Source organism: Curcuma longa, chromosome 6 (genome assembly GCF_044706935.1).
Source record: "Curcuma longa cultivar G26 ecotype Majalengka, Jawa Barat chromosome 6, ITB_CL_G26_1.1, whole genome shotgun sequence".
In the NCBI taxonomy this organism is placed as follows: Eukaryota; Viridiplantae; Streptophyta; class Magnoliopsida; order Zingiberales; family Zingiberaceae; genus Curcuma; species Curcuma longa.
The window spans coordinates 8,059,797-8,073,964 of record NC_133866.1 but is presented as its reverse complement, the minus strand read 5'-3'; the positions used below and the strand labels follow the sequence as shown (position 1 = coordinate 8,073,964).

Below are 14,168 nucleotides of genomic sequence, written 5' to 3'. Positions count from 1 at the left end.
TGACCAGATGACTAACGAGAAGTCCTAGGACTAGGCAGTGGAAGTCCTAATCTAGAAGATTGGGCAAGGAAAAGTTCTAGTTGTAGGCTAAGTAAAAACAAGTCCTAGTTTGAAGGATCAGGTAGAAGTCTTAGCAAGGTCAAATGTACTAGGTGCAAGCTAAGTCTATGTAGTGTCGGAGGATCGAGAAGCATGACTAAAGTCCAAGCGGGTATGGTCAGAAGGACCAGAGGTTTGGTGAAGTCTGGGCGGTCAGGAGGATCGAGATCTAGCGGCAAATTCTTGGGAGCCGAGAACCATGGCTATACGGGAAGTCCAACAAGTCTAAATGACTTGTTGGCAAAACTTCTCCAGAGTAGAGTGGATAAGGGTGCGTTTCCGGAATGGAACAGTAGACGTCAGACTAACACAGGATTTCGATAGAAATTCAAAATTAGACTCCACAGGATAAGGTTTAGGTTATTTTGTTTGTTTGTATACTTGTCTTGTAGGAACTAAGATGGAGAAAGCAAAGGTGAAGCAAACAAAGGCAGCTGAACCAAGCTCAGGGTTAACTCAGGTCAAACCTGAGTCAACTGATTCCAGTCGACTCGAATGTGGATTCCAAGAGACCAGACGGTCCGGTTGATCCGAATGAGGATTCCAATCGACCCGAACGAAAAGACCCAATCCGGATAGGATCGAGAAGATCGGATCGGATTAGATCGTATCCAGTCGATCGGATAGGGTTTCTAGTCGACCGAAGGGGCAATAAAAGAAGAATGAACATGCATAAAAACATCAAATACAAGTTCTCCTTTTCAACTAGTGGCAATTCTGAACGCGAACGAGATCAGAATCTTGCAACCGAGGAAGATCCAGGAGGAATGTGCGGCACTCAGGACTTCCAGATCGGCGTCCAAGAGTTTGGTTTAATTTCTTATTGTCTTACTTTATGTTATTTCTATTATTCTTTATTGGACTGTAAGATAGGTTTCTCTGTCTTCGAACGAACGTTCGGAAAAAAGATCACGAACGAAACCAAGTTGGTTTAATTCAATTCAAAATCGAATCATTTGGTTCACTAACCAAACGACCTCTAATTTGAATAAAATCAATTTCGTTCATTTCGTCTTCGCAAGACGAGTTTCATCATTTTATCCTTTGTCTGGTCCAACCAAACTTTATTTCTCTCTTTTTAAGAATCCAATTCTCAAATTCGTTTTAAGTCTTTCGGAGACCTTATAGTGCGTGTGACCTAATAGGTTTCCGGCTATATTGGTCATCCATAATTAACCATTAATTATAGAACGATCATGAGTGACACCTAGTAGTACATCATGATCTTCAATTAATTGAAAAATCAACGATTGATTCCAGAACATCTTCTAAATCTTTCAGCAACTACACTGAATCGTGCCTTGTTCCTTTCACCGTCTTATGCCCACTTGGTTCAGGACATGGTATATGCGTCGGTCTCCACTAGGTTGACTACGTCACACCTAGCCTAAGCTGCTTTCTTATTCCGTGGATTCAAGTTACTTGGACATGTAGAGTATCGTGCTATTGATATGTAATGCTTTGACTAAAGACTTTTAGTAACAATCCTGACAAGCGGCCGCAGGGTATACGTCTCATTTTTAAGGAGCGGTGAATCTTCTATGGGTTATTCAAACATCTTTGGGCACTTCAACTTATACCCAACCATCTCGGGTCCACACCTCCTCGGAGATGCTTGCTTAAGATGTCAAAGTATAAGCATCCATGACCAAGGAAACTTGAATACCGCAAGTCAAAAGAAACTCGCACTTAAGCTGTACTGAGACCTTCATTGACATTTGTATCGAACCATATGAAGTCTCAAGACAGGTCACTCCAATGAACTGGTTACCTTTAATCAACATCCAATGTTTCCAGCAGTGAGATTAATTGCTTGGTTAACCAAAGAGTTCAAATGTGCTAGTCTCGACAGAATCAATAACGTCCATGCTCATCAATTCCTCGACTAAGGATAATTTCAATACATTCATAATTGCACATGTAGAGATGCTCAAGAGTTGTGGTCCAATCACAAATTCTCTCATGCTATGAATCGTACTGCGGACATTTAGTATTTGAGTCTAAGATCCAATCAAACACATATGGAATGTGCACTCAAATAGTAAATTACTATTTTTCTAATAAATAGTATACCCATAAGGCGATTGTCTTAGGACACATCTCAAATCTAACAAAAGAGAAGTCACAGTTAGCTAACTCATCTTGCGCAAGCACCTGGTCTATCTACGAGACTAATTGAACTTGGATAATCGGGTCATCCAATGTCCATGTGGCCAAGACACTCACCATTTTGGCAAGTTCATATATCTTTTGATTTTCAGCTTAAGGTATCTTCTGAAAGGCGGATTTGTGGAATTCGACTCTTAATTTTTTGAAGCCTCAACATAACCCCAAAGTTGGTCATTCTTGGTTTCAAACCTTCCTTCGAGTTGTGTGGCTAACTAGGAGTCAAATTGAATGTTAACTCAGGAGACACCAACCTGTTTAACGGCTCAAAGCTCAGCCAACATCTCATACTCGACCTCATTGTTGGAGGCTCAGAAGTTTAACTTGATGACTAGTTGTAATACCTCTTCACGGGGCAAAACCAGTAACACCCCTACTCCACTTCCTTGCTTCATAGATGACCTATCTACGAAGATCTTCAACTTGCTATCAACTCCTGACTTGGGATCTCGATTAAGAAGTCGACCAATGTTTGTGCCTCGATGACTTTCCTAGCTGGTATTAGATGTCGTACTCACTAAACTCTATTATCCTTTTGATAAGCCATCCTAAGGTCTCGGTATTAGTCAATATCTACCCCAGAGTGTTATTGGTGAGCACGATGATGAGATGAGATAAGAAATATGGGTGTAGTTTGTGAGCCGTCGTGACCAAAGTCAGAGCTAATTTCTCTAGAGTGGAGTATTTAGTCTAACATCTTTTAGAAGGAGGCTGGCAAAATGGATAGGATGTTGAGTGCTACCCTCCTATCGAAGTAGAACTGAGCTGACTGCTCTCGCGACCATGACTAAGTAGAGCTAGAGATTTTCCCCCGTGATAGGCTTGGAAAGAAGAGGCAAATATGCTAGGTATGCCTTGAGTTTTATGGAGTCTGCTTACATTTCTCATTCCATTTTAATCGGGTTGACTTCTTGAGAACCTTGAAGAAAGGTAACTCTTGTCGGCTAACCAAGATATGAATTGGGAGAGTATGGTGATTCGATTGATTATTTTCTGTGTCTCATTGAGATTCCGAGGAGAGGACATATTTTGTAGTACTTGAACTTTCTCGAGGTTGACCTCAATTCCTCGTTCAGTTACTATATATCTGAGAAATGTCCGCTCTTGACTCTGAACAATATCGACGCAACATTTCATAGGTCTCTTCAATATTGCTAATCAAGTTCTCGACGTGGGTACTTTTGATCAGAATATCATCAACATAAACTTCGACATTCCTTCCGACCAGATGCTTGAATATTCAGTCCATCAATCGTTGATACGTTTCCCTTATATGTTTTAGATTGAAGAGCATAATAGTATAGTAAAAAGTTCTATTTAAGATAACGAAGTTGACCTTTTCTTGATCTTTAGTTGCTAGGAGGATCTGGTGATAGCCCTAATATGCATCTAGCATGCATATGAGTTCGCAACTTGAAGTCGAGTCCACTAATTGGTCGATTTGGGATAAGGGATAACAGTCATTTGGATAAGCTTTGTTGAGGTCCTAAAAGTCCATGCATACCCTCCATTTGCCCCTAGCTTAGGAACTACCATTATGTTTGCCAACCGAGTTGGGAAATGAATTTCTCGAATGTGGTTGGCTTCTATCATCTTGGTAATCTCGATTCTGATTATTTTATATTGTTCGGACCCGAAGAATCGCTTCTTCCGTTGGACTGACTTAGCCTTTAGGTCGGTGTTGAGTTAGTGCTCTGTGACCATGGGCGATATCCCCATGACCTCCTTGGCCGACCAAGCAAAGGCATCTTGATTGCAAGAAAAGCAAGCGATTACATTTTACTTCAACTCGAGAGGAAGGTCGGTTGTAATCGAAGTAGTTCGATTAGGCTGTCAAGCACTATTAACACATTTTCATATCCCTCAGTTGGCTGAGTTGGAGGGATATTATGGATGATCTGGACCTCAGCTCCTCTGGTTCTTTAATTTTTCTGTGAGTCGACCCATAACACCTCAACATAGCATTTCCTTACGATCGTTTGTTCACTTCTAACTTCATCCACCTGATCATCTATAGGGAACTTCATCTTCTGGTGATAGGTGAAAATCACAGCTCAGAATGAGCTCAAGGTAGGTCATCCTAGGATGATGTTATAGCCATATGGGATGTCGACCAGTGTAGAGATAGCGGTCTGAATCTGCTTCAACGGTTCTTCTCCCAAGGATAACGGGAGACTAATCTATCATAGGGCTCCATCTCATGCCCAGTGAATCTGAATAGCACCATGGAGATGGGTCATAACTCATGCCGATTTATTTGTATCTAATGAAAGGTCTTTTTAAAGAGCACATTCACTGAGCTCCTTATGTCGACGAAGACTCTCATCATGTTGTAATTAGCTATGACAACCCGTATCACCAATGCACCCTCATGGGGAGTAGCTATCCCTTCCAGATCTCCAGCCTCGAAATTGATTAAGGGACCTATCTTTGCTTGAGATTTGGTGCTGATCCAGTAACTCTCGAGCCTTCGGCCATGAATCTTCTGGGCTCGATTTAAGTCTCCATCGATTAAGCCTTCCGATATCATGTTGATGTCCCTTTGGCACGGGGGATCCATCCTAGCACCTTCGGGACTGATTGTCTGCCAACGTTGAGCCGGCTCCAGAGATCAAGACCTCCTTCACGGGCACATGTCCCTTCGATGATCAGTTCGGCGATTCCCATCGGTGATGGACTTGGTGTTTCGAATTATCACCATGAGCATATTGGGCAAGTGATCGTCGAGCTGACCTTGGGGTGATCTTTGGATCTACTCAGTAGTTGCACAATGAAGTTCTCTAGCGTACTGCCGACACTCATGGATGAAATGCCCATGAGAGCGGTGAAAAATATAATATCACTCCAACTTCTCATTATCTAACCTCTTGGACTCAAGGTCAGAAGTCGAGACTGCTTCCACGGTTTGCATCATTCTCGTGCCTCTCCGAGCCTAGACATACTAGTGGTAGGTGAATGAATTTTTGTGTCGAATAGGTGGCGGTAGAACCTTAAGCTTAGATCGAGCTGAAAATGATGTTGGTGCCACAACATTCTTCTTTCTTGTGGCTTGGGCTTTCTCCACATTGATATACTATTGTGTCCGACCCAAAAGATACTTGAAATTCATTAGGGCTTTTTCATCAGATATCAGAAGAGGTCTCCTTTCTGCAAATCTTGGGAAAAAATACTGATGAACATTTTAGAGGTGGCCGAAGGCACGTCCAAGGCAACTTTATTAAATTGATGTATGCATTCTCTCAGGTTTTCTTTAGTTGTTTGCTTCAAGGAAAACAGATTGAGAGGCATCTTATGATACCACTTATTGCTGGTAAAGTGGTGTAGGAATGCAATCTTGAAGTCGGCGAAGGTTTGAATTGATGAAGTTGGTAGTCGGTTAAACCATCGTTGAGCAACGTCGAAGAGAATCATTAAAAAGACTTTGCACTTGACGCTATCTATATATTGATGTAACATAGCGGCATTCTCGAACCTACTCAAGTGGTCCTCGAGATAGGCTAACCCATTATACTCTCCGAGTTGAGGCATCTAGAAGTTACGGGATAGCTCATCACTAAAGACCTGGATCGAGAAAGGCGTGTCCTAAACCACCTTCACAGACAAGGGTTCTTTGCCTTTACTCTGGTTTGGAGGAGGGCATTGTAGGATCGAATAAGAGCGCTAGAGGGGGTGAATAGCATTGTTTTACGTTTTCACTCTTTTATGAAATCTTAAGTAAAACACAATTATACGATATCAGAAAGTGTAGTGGAAAGAATAAATATGAACAAGTTTATTTTTACTTGGTTCACAGTTACAGCCTGCTACTCCAAGGCCCACGATCCGTGATCGTTTCTGACGGATAATTCACTATAATAACTCCCCTCTTACAAGAAAGAGTTTGTCGCTTTTACAAATATATTAGGATTGGTAAGCTTATATCATCCTAAGAATTTTAAGTATAAAAAACGATACAGAGATTATCGACTGAGAGTAGTAATGGACTTGTAGTCGTCGGTGCATCTCCTCGGTGTTACGATGACGTTCTGGATCGAAGATTTGCGCATAAGAGGTCATTGTAGAAGCGTCTTGAATTGATGTTAGAGTTCTCCCTCGCAACTGCTTATAAAGTCTGATTCGTGCACCTGAAAGTCCTTCGAGTGCCTCCACATCATCCCGTCAATTCACTTTCGATGCTGACTCGACATCTTCTGGGCGCCTATATACTAACGTGGAGGTTGTCGAATCAACTTTAACTCCGCAACGTCTTATCCAAATCTAGGTGCCTGGAACCTATTCGAGCACTTGGAGACTGAGGCGTCTCGACCACTGGGACTTTATCACTTCATCCACCTCGTTGACCCGTTTGGCTAACGTCCGATCGCCTGGATACCATCCGGGCGCCTAGACTGTTCGGTCGCCTAGATCCAAATAAAAGCGCTCAAAATAAAATTTCAGCCTCTCCTTTCCTATATTACAAGTTAATCCAAAACCAAAGATAACAACAAGGATAATAATTTTTGCAAACTGTTTGATTTTGACTTCAGGTTATAAGTGAAACCCCAAGTCAGATCGATGCTTATTGTTCTCCTTACCCGGAATGCGTCCTCACTCACTCCACTCTAGAGAATTCACTTTTGCCAACCAAATCCTCCAGACCTGTTGGACTTTTGTTCAACCTTAATTCTTGACCCTCAGGTCTTCCATTGCTAAACGTGCAGTCCTTCAAACCCGCCTAGACTTTCCGTCTGGTGCTCTGATCTACCAAGACTTCCTGCTCAATCCTCTTGACCAGGACTTCCTTGCCCAGTTCTCCAAACTAGGTCTTCCATCCAATCCTTTATATCAGGACTTCCTTTGCCTAACCGTAATTAGGACTTTCTTTGCCTAGCTTAGCAGTAACTAGGACTTCCTTTGTCTAGCTGCAACTAGAGTTTTCCTGTGCTACTTGCACACTCAATTTAACTCATTAGATCACTTCTCAAACTTAACTTGAACTCTTTGTCATTATCAAAATTCAGGTTCGATTATCTGGTGCTCCCTACACCAACAGCCATTTCTCCCTTCATCGGTCCATCTAAGAGTTCTTCAAGTGGGATTATGATTTTACTCCATTGCTTAGCAAAGGCGCAGGGGAAAGACCTGCTAGACTCATCACAATCAACTGGGAATAGGTGACACCTTGGTGAAGGCATTGGGTACTTCTTTAAGAGTAGAATTCATTGGAGGGAGTCTTTGTAGAATTCGTTACACCACCTCATTAACCAATACTTGGAACTCTTCCTTAGCTATGGTGATAGTCTCACCACTAACTACGTCTTGTGCAAAATTAGGACGCTCAACAGTTCTCCCGGGTTCCACCATTTTAACATCTTAGTTCAGGTGAGATCCTACAGGCGATGTTGATTTATTCTTGTTTGAGATCACAGTCTAATAAATCAATGGAAAGCAATTGCCAATGGGGAGATATTAGAGGCTTTGAAGGTGAAGAAAGCACCTGAGATATCTGCAAAACTCAACTAGAGATTAAAATGGGCGTCGAGGTTGGGCTCGGTGTGATCCCTCCGATGCATAAATTAACACCGGGGCTAGGGATAACATTAAGCAATGAAACAGTAGAAGGATTTTATGAAAAGATACTACTCCCTACGCGCCTATGGAAGTAAATGACCTTTTAAAGGGTTGCATCAATGTCTTTATATCACCCATGCGTTTATCCACATTTTTTCGGAGAAATGACTATGTTGCTCGTGTCTTCCAAGAGAAATGACCATGCTACCCATATTCTTTGGAAAGAAAGGTATGGTAAGCCACGTAGGATGTATGTCCTAACCATATGTGACCGAGCTGAAGGAATTATGTGGACCGAACCAAAGAAGTCGGATGACTGAGCTGAAGGAGTCGGGTAGACCGAGCTCGAATGACCGAATTGAAGGAGTCTAGTAGACTAAGTTAGAAGTGTCGGATGACCAAATTGAAAGAGTATGGGGAACCGAGTCGGAGGAGTCGGATGGTCGAATAGGAGAAATCGAGTGATCACTTTGACCTCCACCTCTGCTTGACTCTTGACTTGACCTCTGACTTAACCCTGTCACGTGTAGATTTCCCTATCCACCACATCACCTCTTTTCCCAAGCGGTAATAATTGGGGGTATCAGTGTTGGTGATGATCGTGAAGCGATCAATGGATAAGACACGTTCTACCTTTGATCTAAAACTATCGTGGTAAAAAAGAGTCAGGTTCTTTTATGACAGTAGTAACCACTCAAGCTTAACACGAAGTGGTCACAAGTTGATCACCTCTATACATAATACATTATGTGATCTCCACTAGATCCACGTTCAGATAGAACACACTGTTCTGCAACAGTGTGACGTCTCTCCTTTGCATCATAACAAAAACAAACTTCATACAGTTGAAAGAAAAAAGATTAAATCCAAACAAAAACAAAAACTTCTCAAATCTTTAGGATCGATAAGCTCCAACTTTGAGCATCTTGCTTGCCTACACAATCCACTCCCCAGTCACTAAACTTGGTCTGAACCAGTTCGGTACTATCGAAAAGAATTAGACCATGGCCCTTGTCCAATCCAATTGGTCAATTATATTGGTTGAAAATCCGAAATCAAAATTTCTTTTTTTATCAAATCGGAAAACTCAAAAAAAAAAAAGAGGAAGAAAAAGAAAAATTCTTGTGGGTGCTGCACCATCAGCAGCTAATGGAAACTTGAATTCCATTTTACCATCAAAAGCACAAACTCAATGTCAACTCATTCATCCGGCCGGCCACTTTCGTGTTTGCGTGACCTTGCTGACGCAACGCCTCCAAAAGTCAACCTACGTCACCGGAATCCACTCGCGGCGCGCCTCCAAATTAAAATACCGCCCCCGCTTGACCCGAGCCAAAAGCAAGTGGCCGGTTGCTCCCGATTCGCTCCGCAGCGTGGGGAATCTGTTCTCCCCCACCACCCACTCGCCTCCGCCACGCGTCCCTTCCGACCTCCTCCTCCTCCTCGGTCGTCGCTTTCGAGGACGAGTCAAATCGGGCACGATTGCTCTGTTCTCATGAGCCGTTCCGGGGACTGGTGCTCGTCTTCCCTGCACTATATATGCGCTCGCACAGCGGGGGGACTCCTACTCTGAACCAGCAGCCATGGAGAGCTCAGCCAGGCCGGACCGGAAGACCATCGAAAAGAACCGGAGAATCCAAATGAAAGCTCTTTACTCTCAGCTCATCGCCCTCCTCCCCGCGCCCTCTTCCAAGGTAATTGCATGGTTGAATCTGTTCGAACTAAAACGCAAGACTAATTGTAAAGCAGGAAGGGACGGCGGCAGGACTGACTCTGCTGGAGAAGCTGGACGAGGCCATAAAATACATAAAGGAGAAACAGGGAGTGCTGGAGAACATGAGGAACAGGAAGAGACAGCTGAGTGCAGGAATTGGAAGGCAAGCGGCTACTGGTTCAGGCGAATGTTTGCCGAAGATTGAGGTGCATAGATTGAGAACAAATTTAAATTCTGGGTTGAAAGTGATGATAATGAGCGATCCGTGGGAGCACCAGGAGGTGTTCTGGGAGGCCATCCGAGTGCTGGAAGTAGAAGGGTTTGAGGTGGCCACTGCGAGCTATGCAGTAGCAGGGAACAAAGCTTTCCACATAGTTCAGTCTTTGGTAATCTTCTTCTTTTTCTTCTTTTGCTGCATGCCTATTTGCTACAATGTGAAGTTCAACTCTCCCTACTCCAGGCCGCCGAGTTTAGAACCGGAGTAGAGGCCGGCAGAGTGCTGGAGAAACTGCAAAAGGCAATATTCGATGTCTGATCAGTGGATGACGAGACGAGAAAAGAATAAAAATGGTGTCAGCTTTTGGAAATTCATGGTCAAAATTCATCTTCGTACGTAAATAAGATGGACATTCAGAGCTCTGCCATGTAGCGTATTAAAAGATTGTTAGCTATTTCTTCTTTAATTCTTCAGATACCTATAAATCTAATGATCTAGATACTGCCACTTTCTGTGTCGAGGTATTGCATGTACATGTGCTTCCACTATGTTATTCATTTTGACGTAGGTAGATGAAGAACATTAGCAGCCAGCAGGAGACTGCAAAGTTAATTAAGACTTTGGAGTAATTAAGAAATTGGCATGGTGCGTGCATGGTGAGCATCAGATGCTTGCTGCATGCAAGGAAGGGTGAAGGAGAGGCGGAGAGCATTTGTAGCAAAGGAAGAAGCCTTGAAGAAGACACATGCATGCAGCAGCTTTTACCAACAGTATCGCCCGACAATGCCATGCACTTTGACCTAAACTTGATAAATTTTAGGTCTGGCGTATGATAAAGTCGTGAGTTTCGGAATTCAATGTTTCAGATCTATCGTAAGACAAAGCCTTAAGTTTGAGGATTGATGTTCGGGTCGTAAGATAAAGTCGTAAATTCGGAGCTCGATATTTCAGGCAAGAGAGTTTTGAAGCATTTCAAAAAGACAAATGTTAAATTTATAAAACAATATTATAAGAAATAATATAATGACCCAGGAATGAATTATAAGATAAATAGAATTTAAATAGAGTTAAAGAATATATCCTAATGATTCGGAGAGAATATAATAGAATGTCTAGCTTAATAACAAGCGTGAACGAAATATTTTATTATAACCGCTAACAAAGTATTTATTATAACTTAGCTAGAGTTAATAACCGCTAACAAAGTATTTATTATACATATAGTTATATAACTATATGAATTAATTAATTCTTATTATACAACTTAGATAACTAGATAAGTTAGACAAGTCAACCTCAACTAGCTAGCTTTCCATTATGGCCGTTGATTAAATCGCTCTCGATGGTGATTGAATACTTGTCTTCTTTGCTGCCCTATTTTCTCACCTTATGATTGCTTTCTCATATCCTCAGTATCACGTCCTTCTTGCATGTTTGACTTTTACCCTTAATATCTTTCCTTTTGCTCCTATTTTTCTGCATAAAGGTGGAATGTGCCACATCGTAACGGTCTCACACGATCGACCCCACGACCATTTGTAAGGAAGTAAATCGAGAAACTACAATTGATCATGACGTAGAAAGGTATTGCCTGACCTTTTGCTCCTACTTTTGTTCTTTATATCAATTGTCTTATCTCTAAAGTATATTATGGAGCCATCATGTTGATTTCTCTTAATTACACTCTTCAGTTAGAATACTATCTTTAACCATGACTAAATTTAGCTTATCAAGTTAGATTGACAACAATAATCTTTCAACTATCTACCAATGAACTAAGTCATATTGATGTTTTATTATTGTTAATATCGATGGAATTAAAATATCTCTACAATGGTATGATATTGCCCACTTTGGGCCTAAGCCCTCATGGCTTTGTTCTTGGGCTTTCCCCAAAAGGCCTCATACCAATGGAGATACTTTCCATCCTTTTAATCTCATGATCTTTTCCATGTACTTTAGATGTTGAACTATGTTTGCACCCTTGCAACCCAACAATCCCCCCTCAAACAAAGGACCACAGGCCCCCCTCAACGTCGTTTTTGATGTCTGAATCCTCGACCCACCAGGACTTTTTGCCCCTCGATCCACCCGACCTACTAGGACATCTCACCTAGCCGTATCTAAGACTTTTTGCCCCTTGGTCCACCCGACCTACTAGGACTTCCCACCTAGTCGCAACTAGGACTTTTTGTCCCTCGGTCCACCCGACCTACTAGGACTTCTCACTTGGTGTCTGGTCTTCTTGATTCAGACACGGGAGCACCTACTTCCTTTGTTTAAGGTTCAAACCACATGGTTAGATCTGGATCATGGCTCATCCGGCGGTTAGTCCGGTGAAGAGCGATCTCGCTCTGATACCACTTGTTAGTACCGATAGAATCAAAATATCTCCACAATGGTATGATATTGTCCACTTTGGGGCTAAGCCCTCATGACTTTGTTCTTGGGCTCTCCCCAAAAGGTCTCATACCAATAGAGATACTTTCCATCCTTTTAACCCCATGATCTTTTCCATGTACTTTAGATATGAGACTATGTTTGCACCCTTGCAACCCAACAATTATATATAGTCATATTGAGTATCCTTTAAAACCGTTTGAAATATCAATTCTAATTATAAATCTTTTTTTAAACACTCATCCTCTCATGCATTCTCAAACTTGCACCTTAAGGATATGCTAATTTAATTTCCCATATAAATAATGAATGTATCCACTTCCAATAACAATAAAAAGATAATGAAATTAGTCGTCGATCGATCTGTCAATTTTCATGAGACACAAACTTGCATCCTTAACTTGGTGTGGGTAAATGGATAAAGCTTAAACGTATTCATCTCCTAAGAATAATAGAACAAGATACTCTCAAAAGTTTTCTTGCCGCGTAGTGTTAGTTTTCTTGCCCATTGATTACTCTTGGCGTCAAGTTTTCTTGCCTGTCGAATTAATAATTACCATAAGCCTTTAAAATAAGCCATCATTATAGTACAAAATTTCAAAGGTCATATTTATTATGATCCAACTTTATTATATGCATCCTACATTTTAGTCCTCCAATTAAGTTATGTTATATATAGAACAATGACAATCTAAATTATACTTAATTTAACACTACTACAAGAAAATGATCATTTAATTTAACGATCGAATAAACTACCAAAATACAATTCAATCTTTAAATAGCCACCTAATAAAATTTTTTTATTGTAAATTAACGATGAAATTAGTTTTGATTGTTAAATTAGTGACTGATTAAATTATCCGTTGTAAATTAATGATGGATTTTAAACTGACTGTTAAATTAATTGGGAGGCGGTGAATCAAATAAAATCACATTGGGAGGCGGTTAATTAAGTAAAATAAAGAATATTAGCGTTGTATTTTGTTTTGTTAGCTTCGCTTCAAGTTTTCTGCTCCGCATTCAATAGAAGAAGTGATCAAAATTATTTACCCCTTCTAGATCGTATGAATCCTAACAAGAACTACTTTAATTTTCAATATAAATTATATTATCGGACAGAATCATCCATGTTAAGGTAACTTATGCTTTATACCTAATTTATATATCTTTTTTTTTTAAAATAAAATTTTAAAATAATTGATAAGAGTCATATTTTAGGAGATGTAATTGTCATACTTATTCTTTGATAATTTACCAAATACCACACTTTAGTATAGCCATTTGTTACATTTCAAAATCACCCATAATTTCTCTGAACACAAATGTAACAATTTATAAAGATTACATTTTAATATTAATAAGTATCTCAGTTTAACTCAACAACAAGATGCAACATTTTATCATTCCCCAAGTGAAATTTGTTGCTACCATTAAAAATTAAAAAAAACCACTTAAAATTCATGCATAATATGAGTGATGTTTAGAAAAATCCTAAACACTAAACCCCTTCACCATGACCTCTTTCACTAAATGGGTAGTGAAAAGAGTCTTCCTTGTTGATTTATTCCAAGTAATTAATATATTCCTAAAATAAAAAAAATCTTTCATGTTGACCTTCCTTGTTTTCACTAAATGGAAAATGAAAAGAATTTTTTCTATTTGCTTTATCTTAATTATTTAATACATCACTAAAATAAAATCTTCATCTCTTCCAATATGATCCAGCTCAAAGAATATTTTTTATTATCTATTGTAAAAAAAATTTCAAAAAGTTATTAGATTTATTACACATTGATTTTGTTTATAAAAAAGTTTTTTTCTTAGATCTGTCCCTATGGAAGAAGAGAAAGACTAAGTTAAAGGAATATCCTTGATTAAGCCACGAAGAATAAAAATAAAGATGTCTCATTTCTTATTTATGGTTAATATAACATATTAATATTAAATATTTTAAACTTTTTAAAGATAATATTTACTCTATTTATTTTAGTATTTTTGCAATTTTTTATACTATTTTGA

General features: G+C 40.1%; 1 protein-coding gene across 1 annotated transcript; it reads left to right on the top strand.

The window, feature by feature from the left end:
* Positions 1 to 9,398: 9,398 nt before the first annotated feature.
* Positions 9,399 to 10,064, top strand: LOC141830344 (transcription factor bHLH162-like). The gene is made up of 3 exons (XM_074717785.1): positions 9,399 to 9,509; positions 9,565 to 9,915; positions 9,990 to 10,064. Exons 1-3 carry the CDS (start codon positions 9,399 to 9,401, stop codon positions 10,062 to 10,064), a joined length of 537 nt encoding a protein of 178 aa, XP_074573886.1.
* Positions 10,065 to 14,168: the final 4,104 nt, after the last annotated feature.

Coding starts and splice junctions, on each gene's coding strand:
- LOC141830344 (XM_074717785.1), top strand. CDS start 9,399: ATGGAGAGCTCAGCCAGGCCGGACCGGAAGACCATCGAAAAGAACCGG. Junction 9,510..9,564: donor TCCCCGCGCCCTCTTCCAAG/GTAATTGCATGG, acceptor ATTGTAAAGCAG/GAAGGGACGGCGGCAGGACT. Junction 9,916..9,989: donor TCCACATAGTTCAGTCTTTG/GTAATCTTCTTC, acceptor TCCCTACTCCAG/GCCGCCGAGTTTAGAACCGG.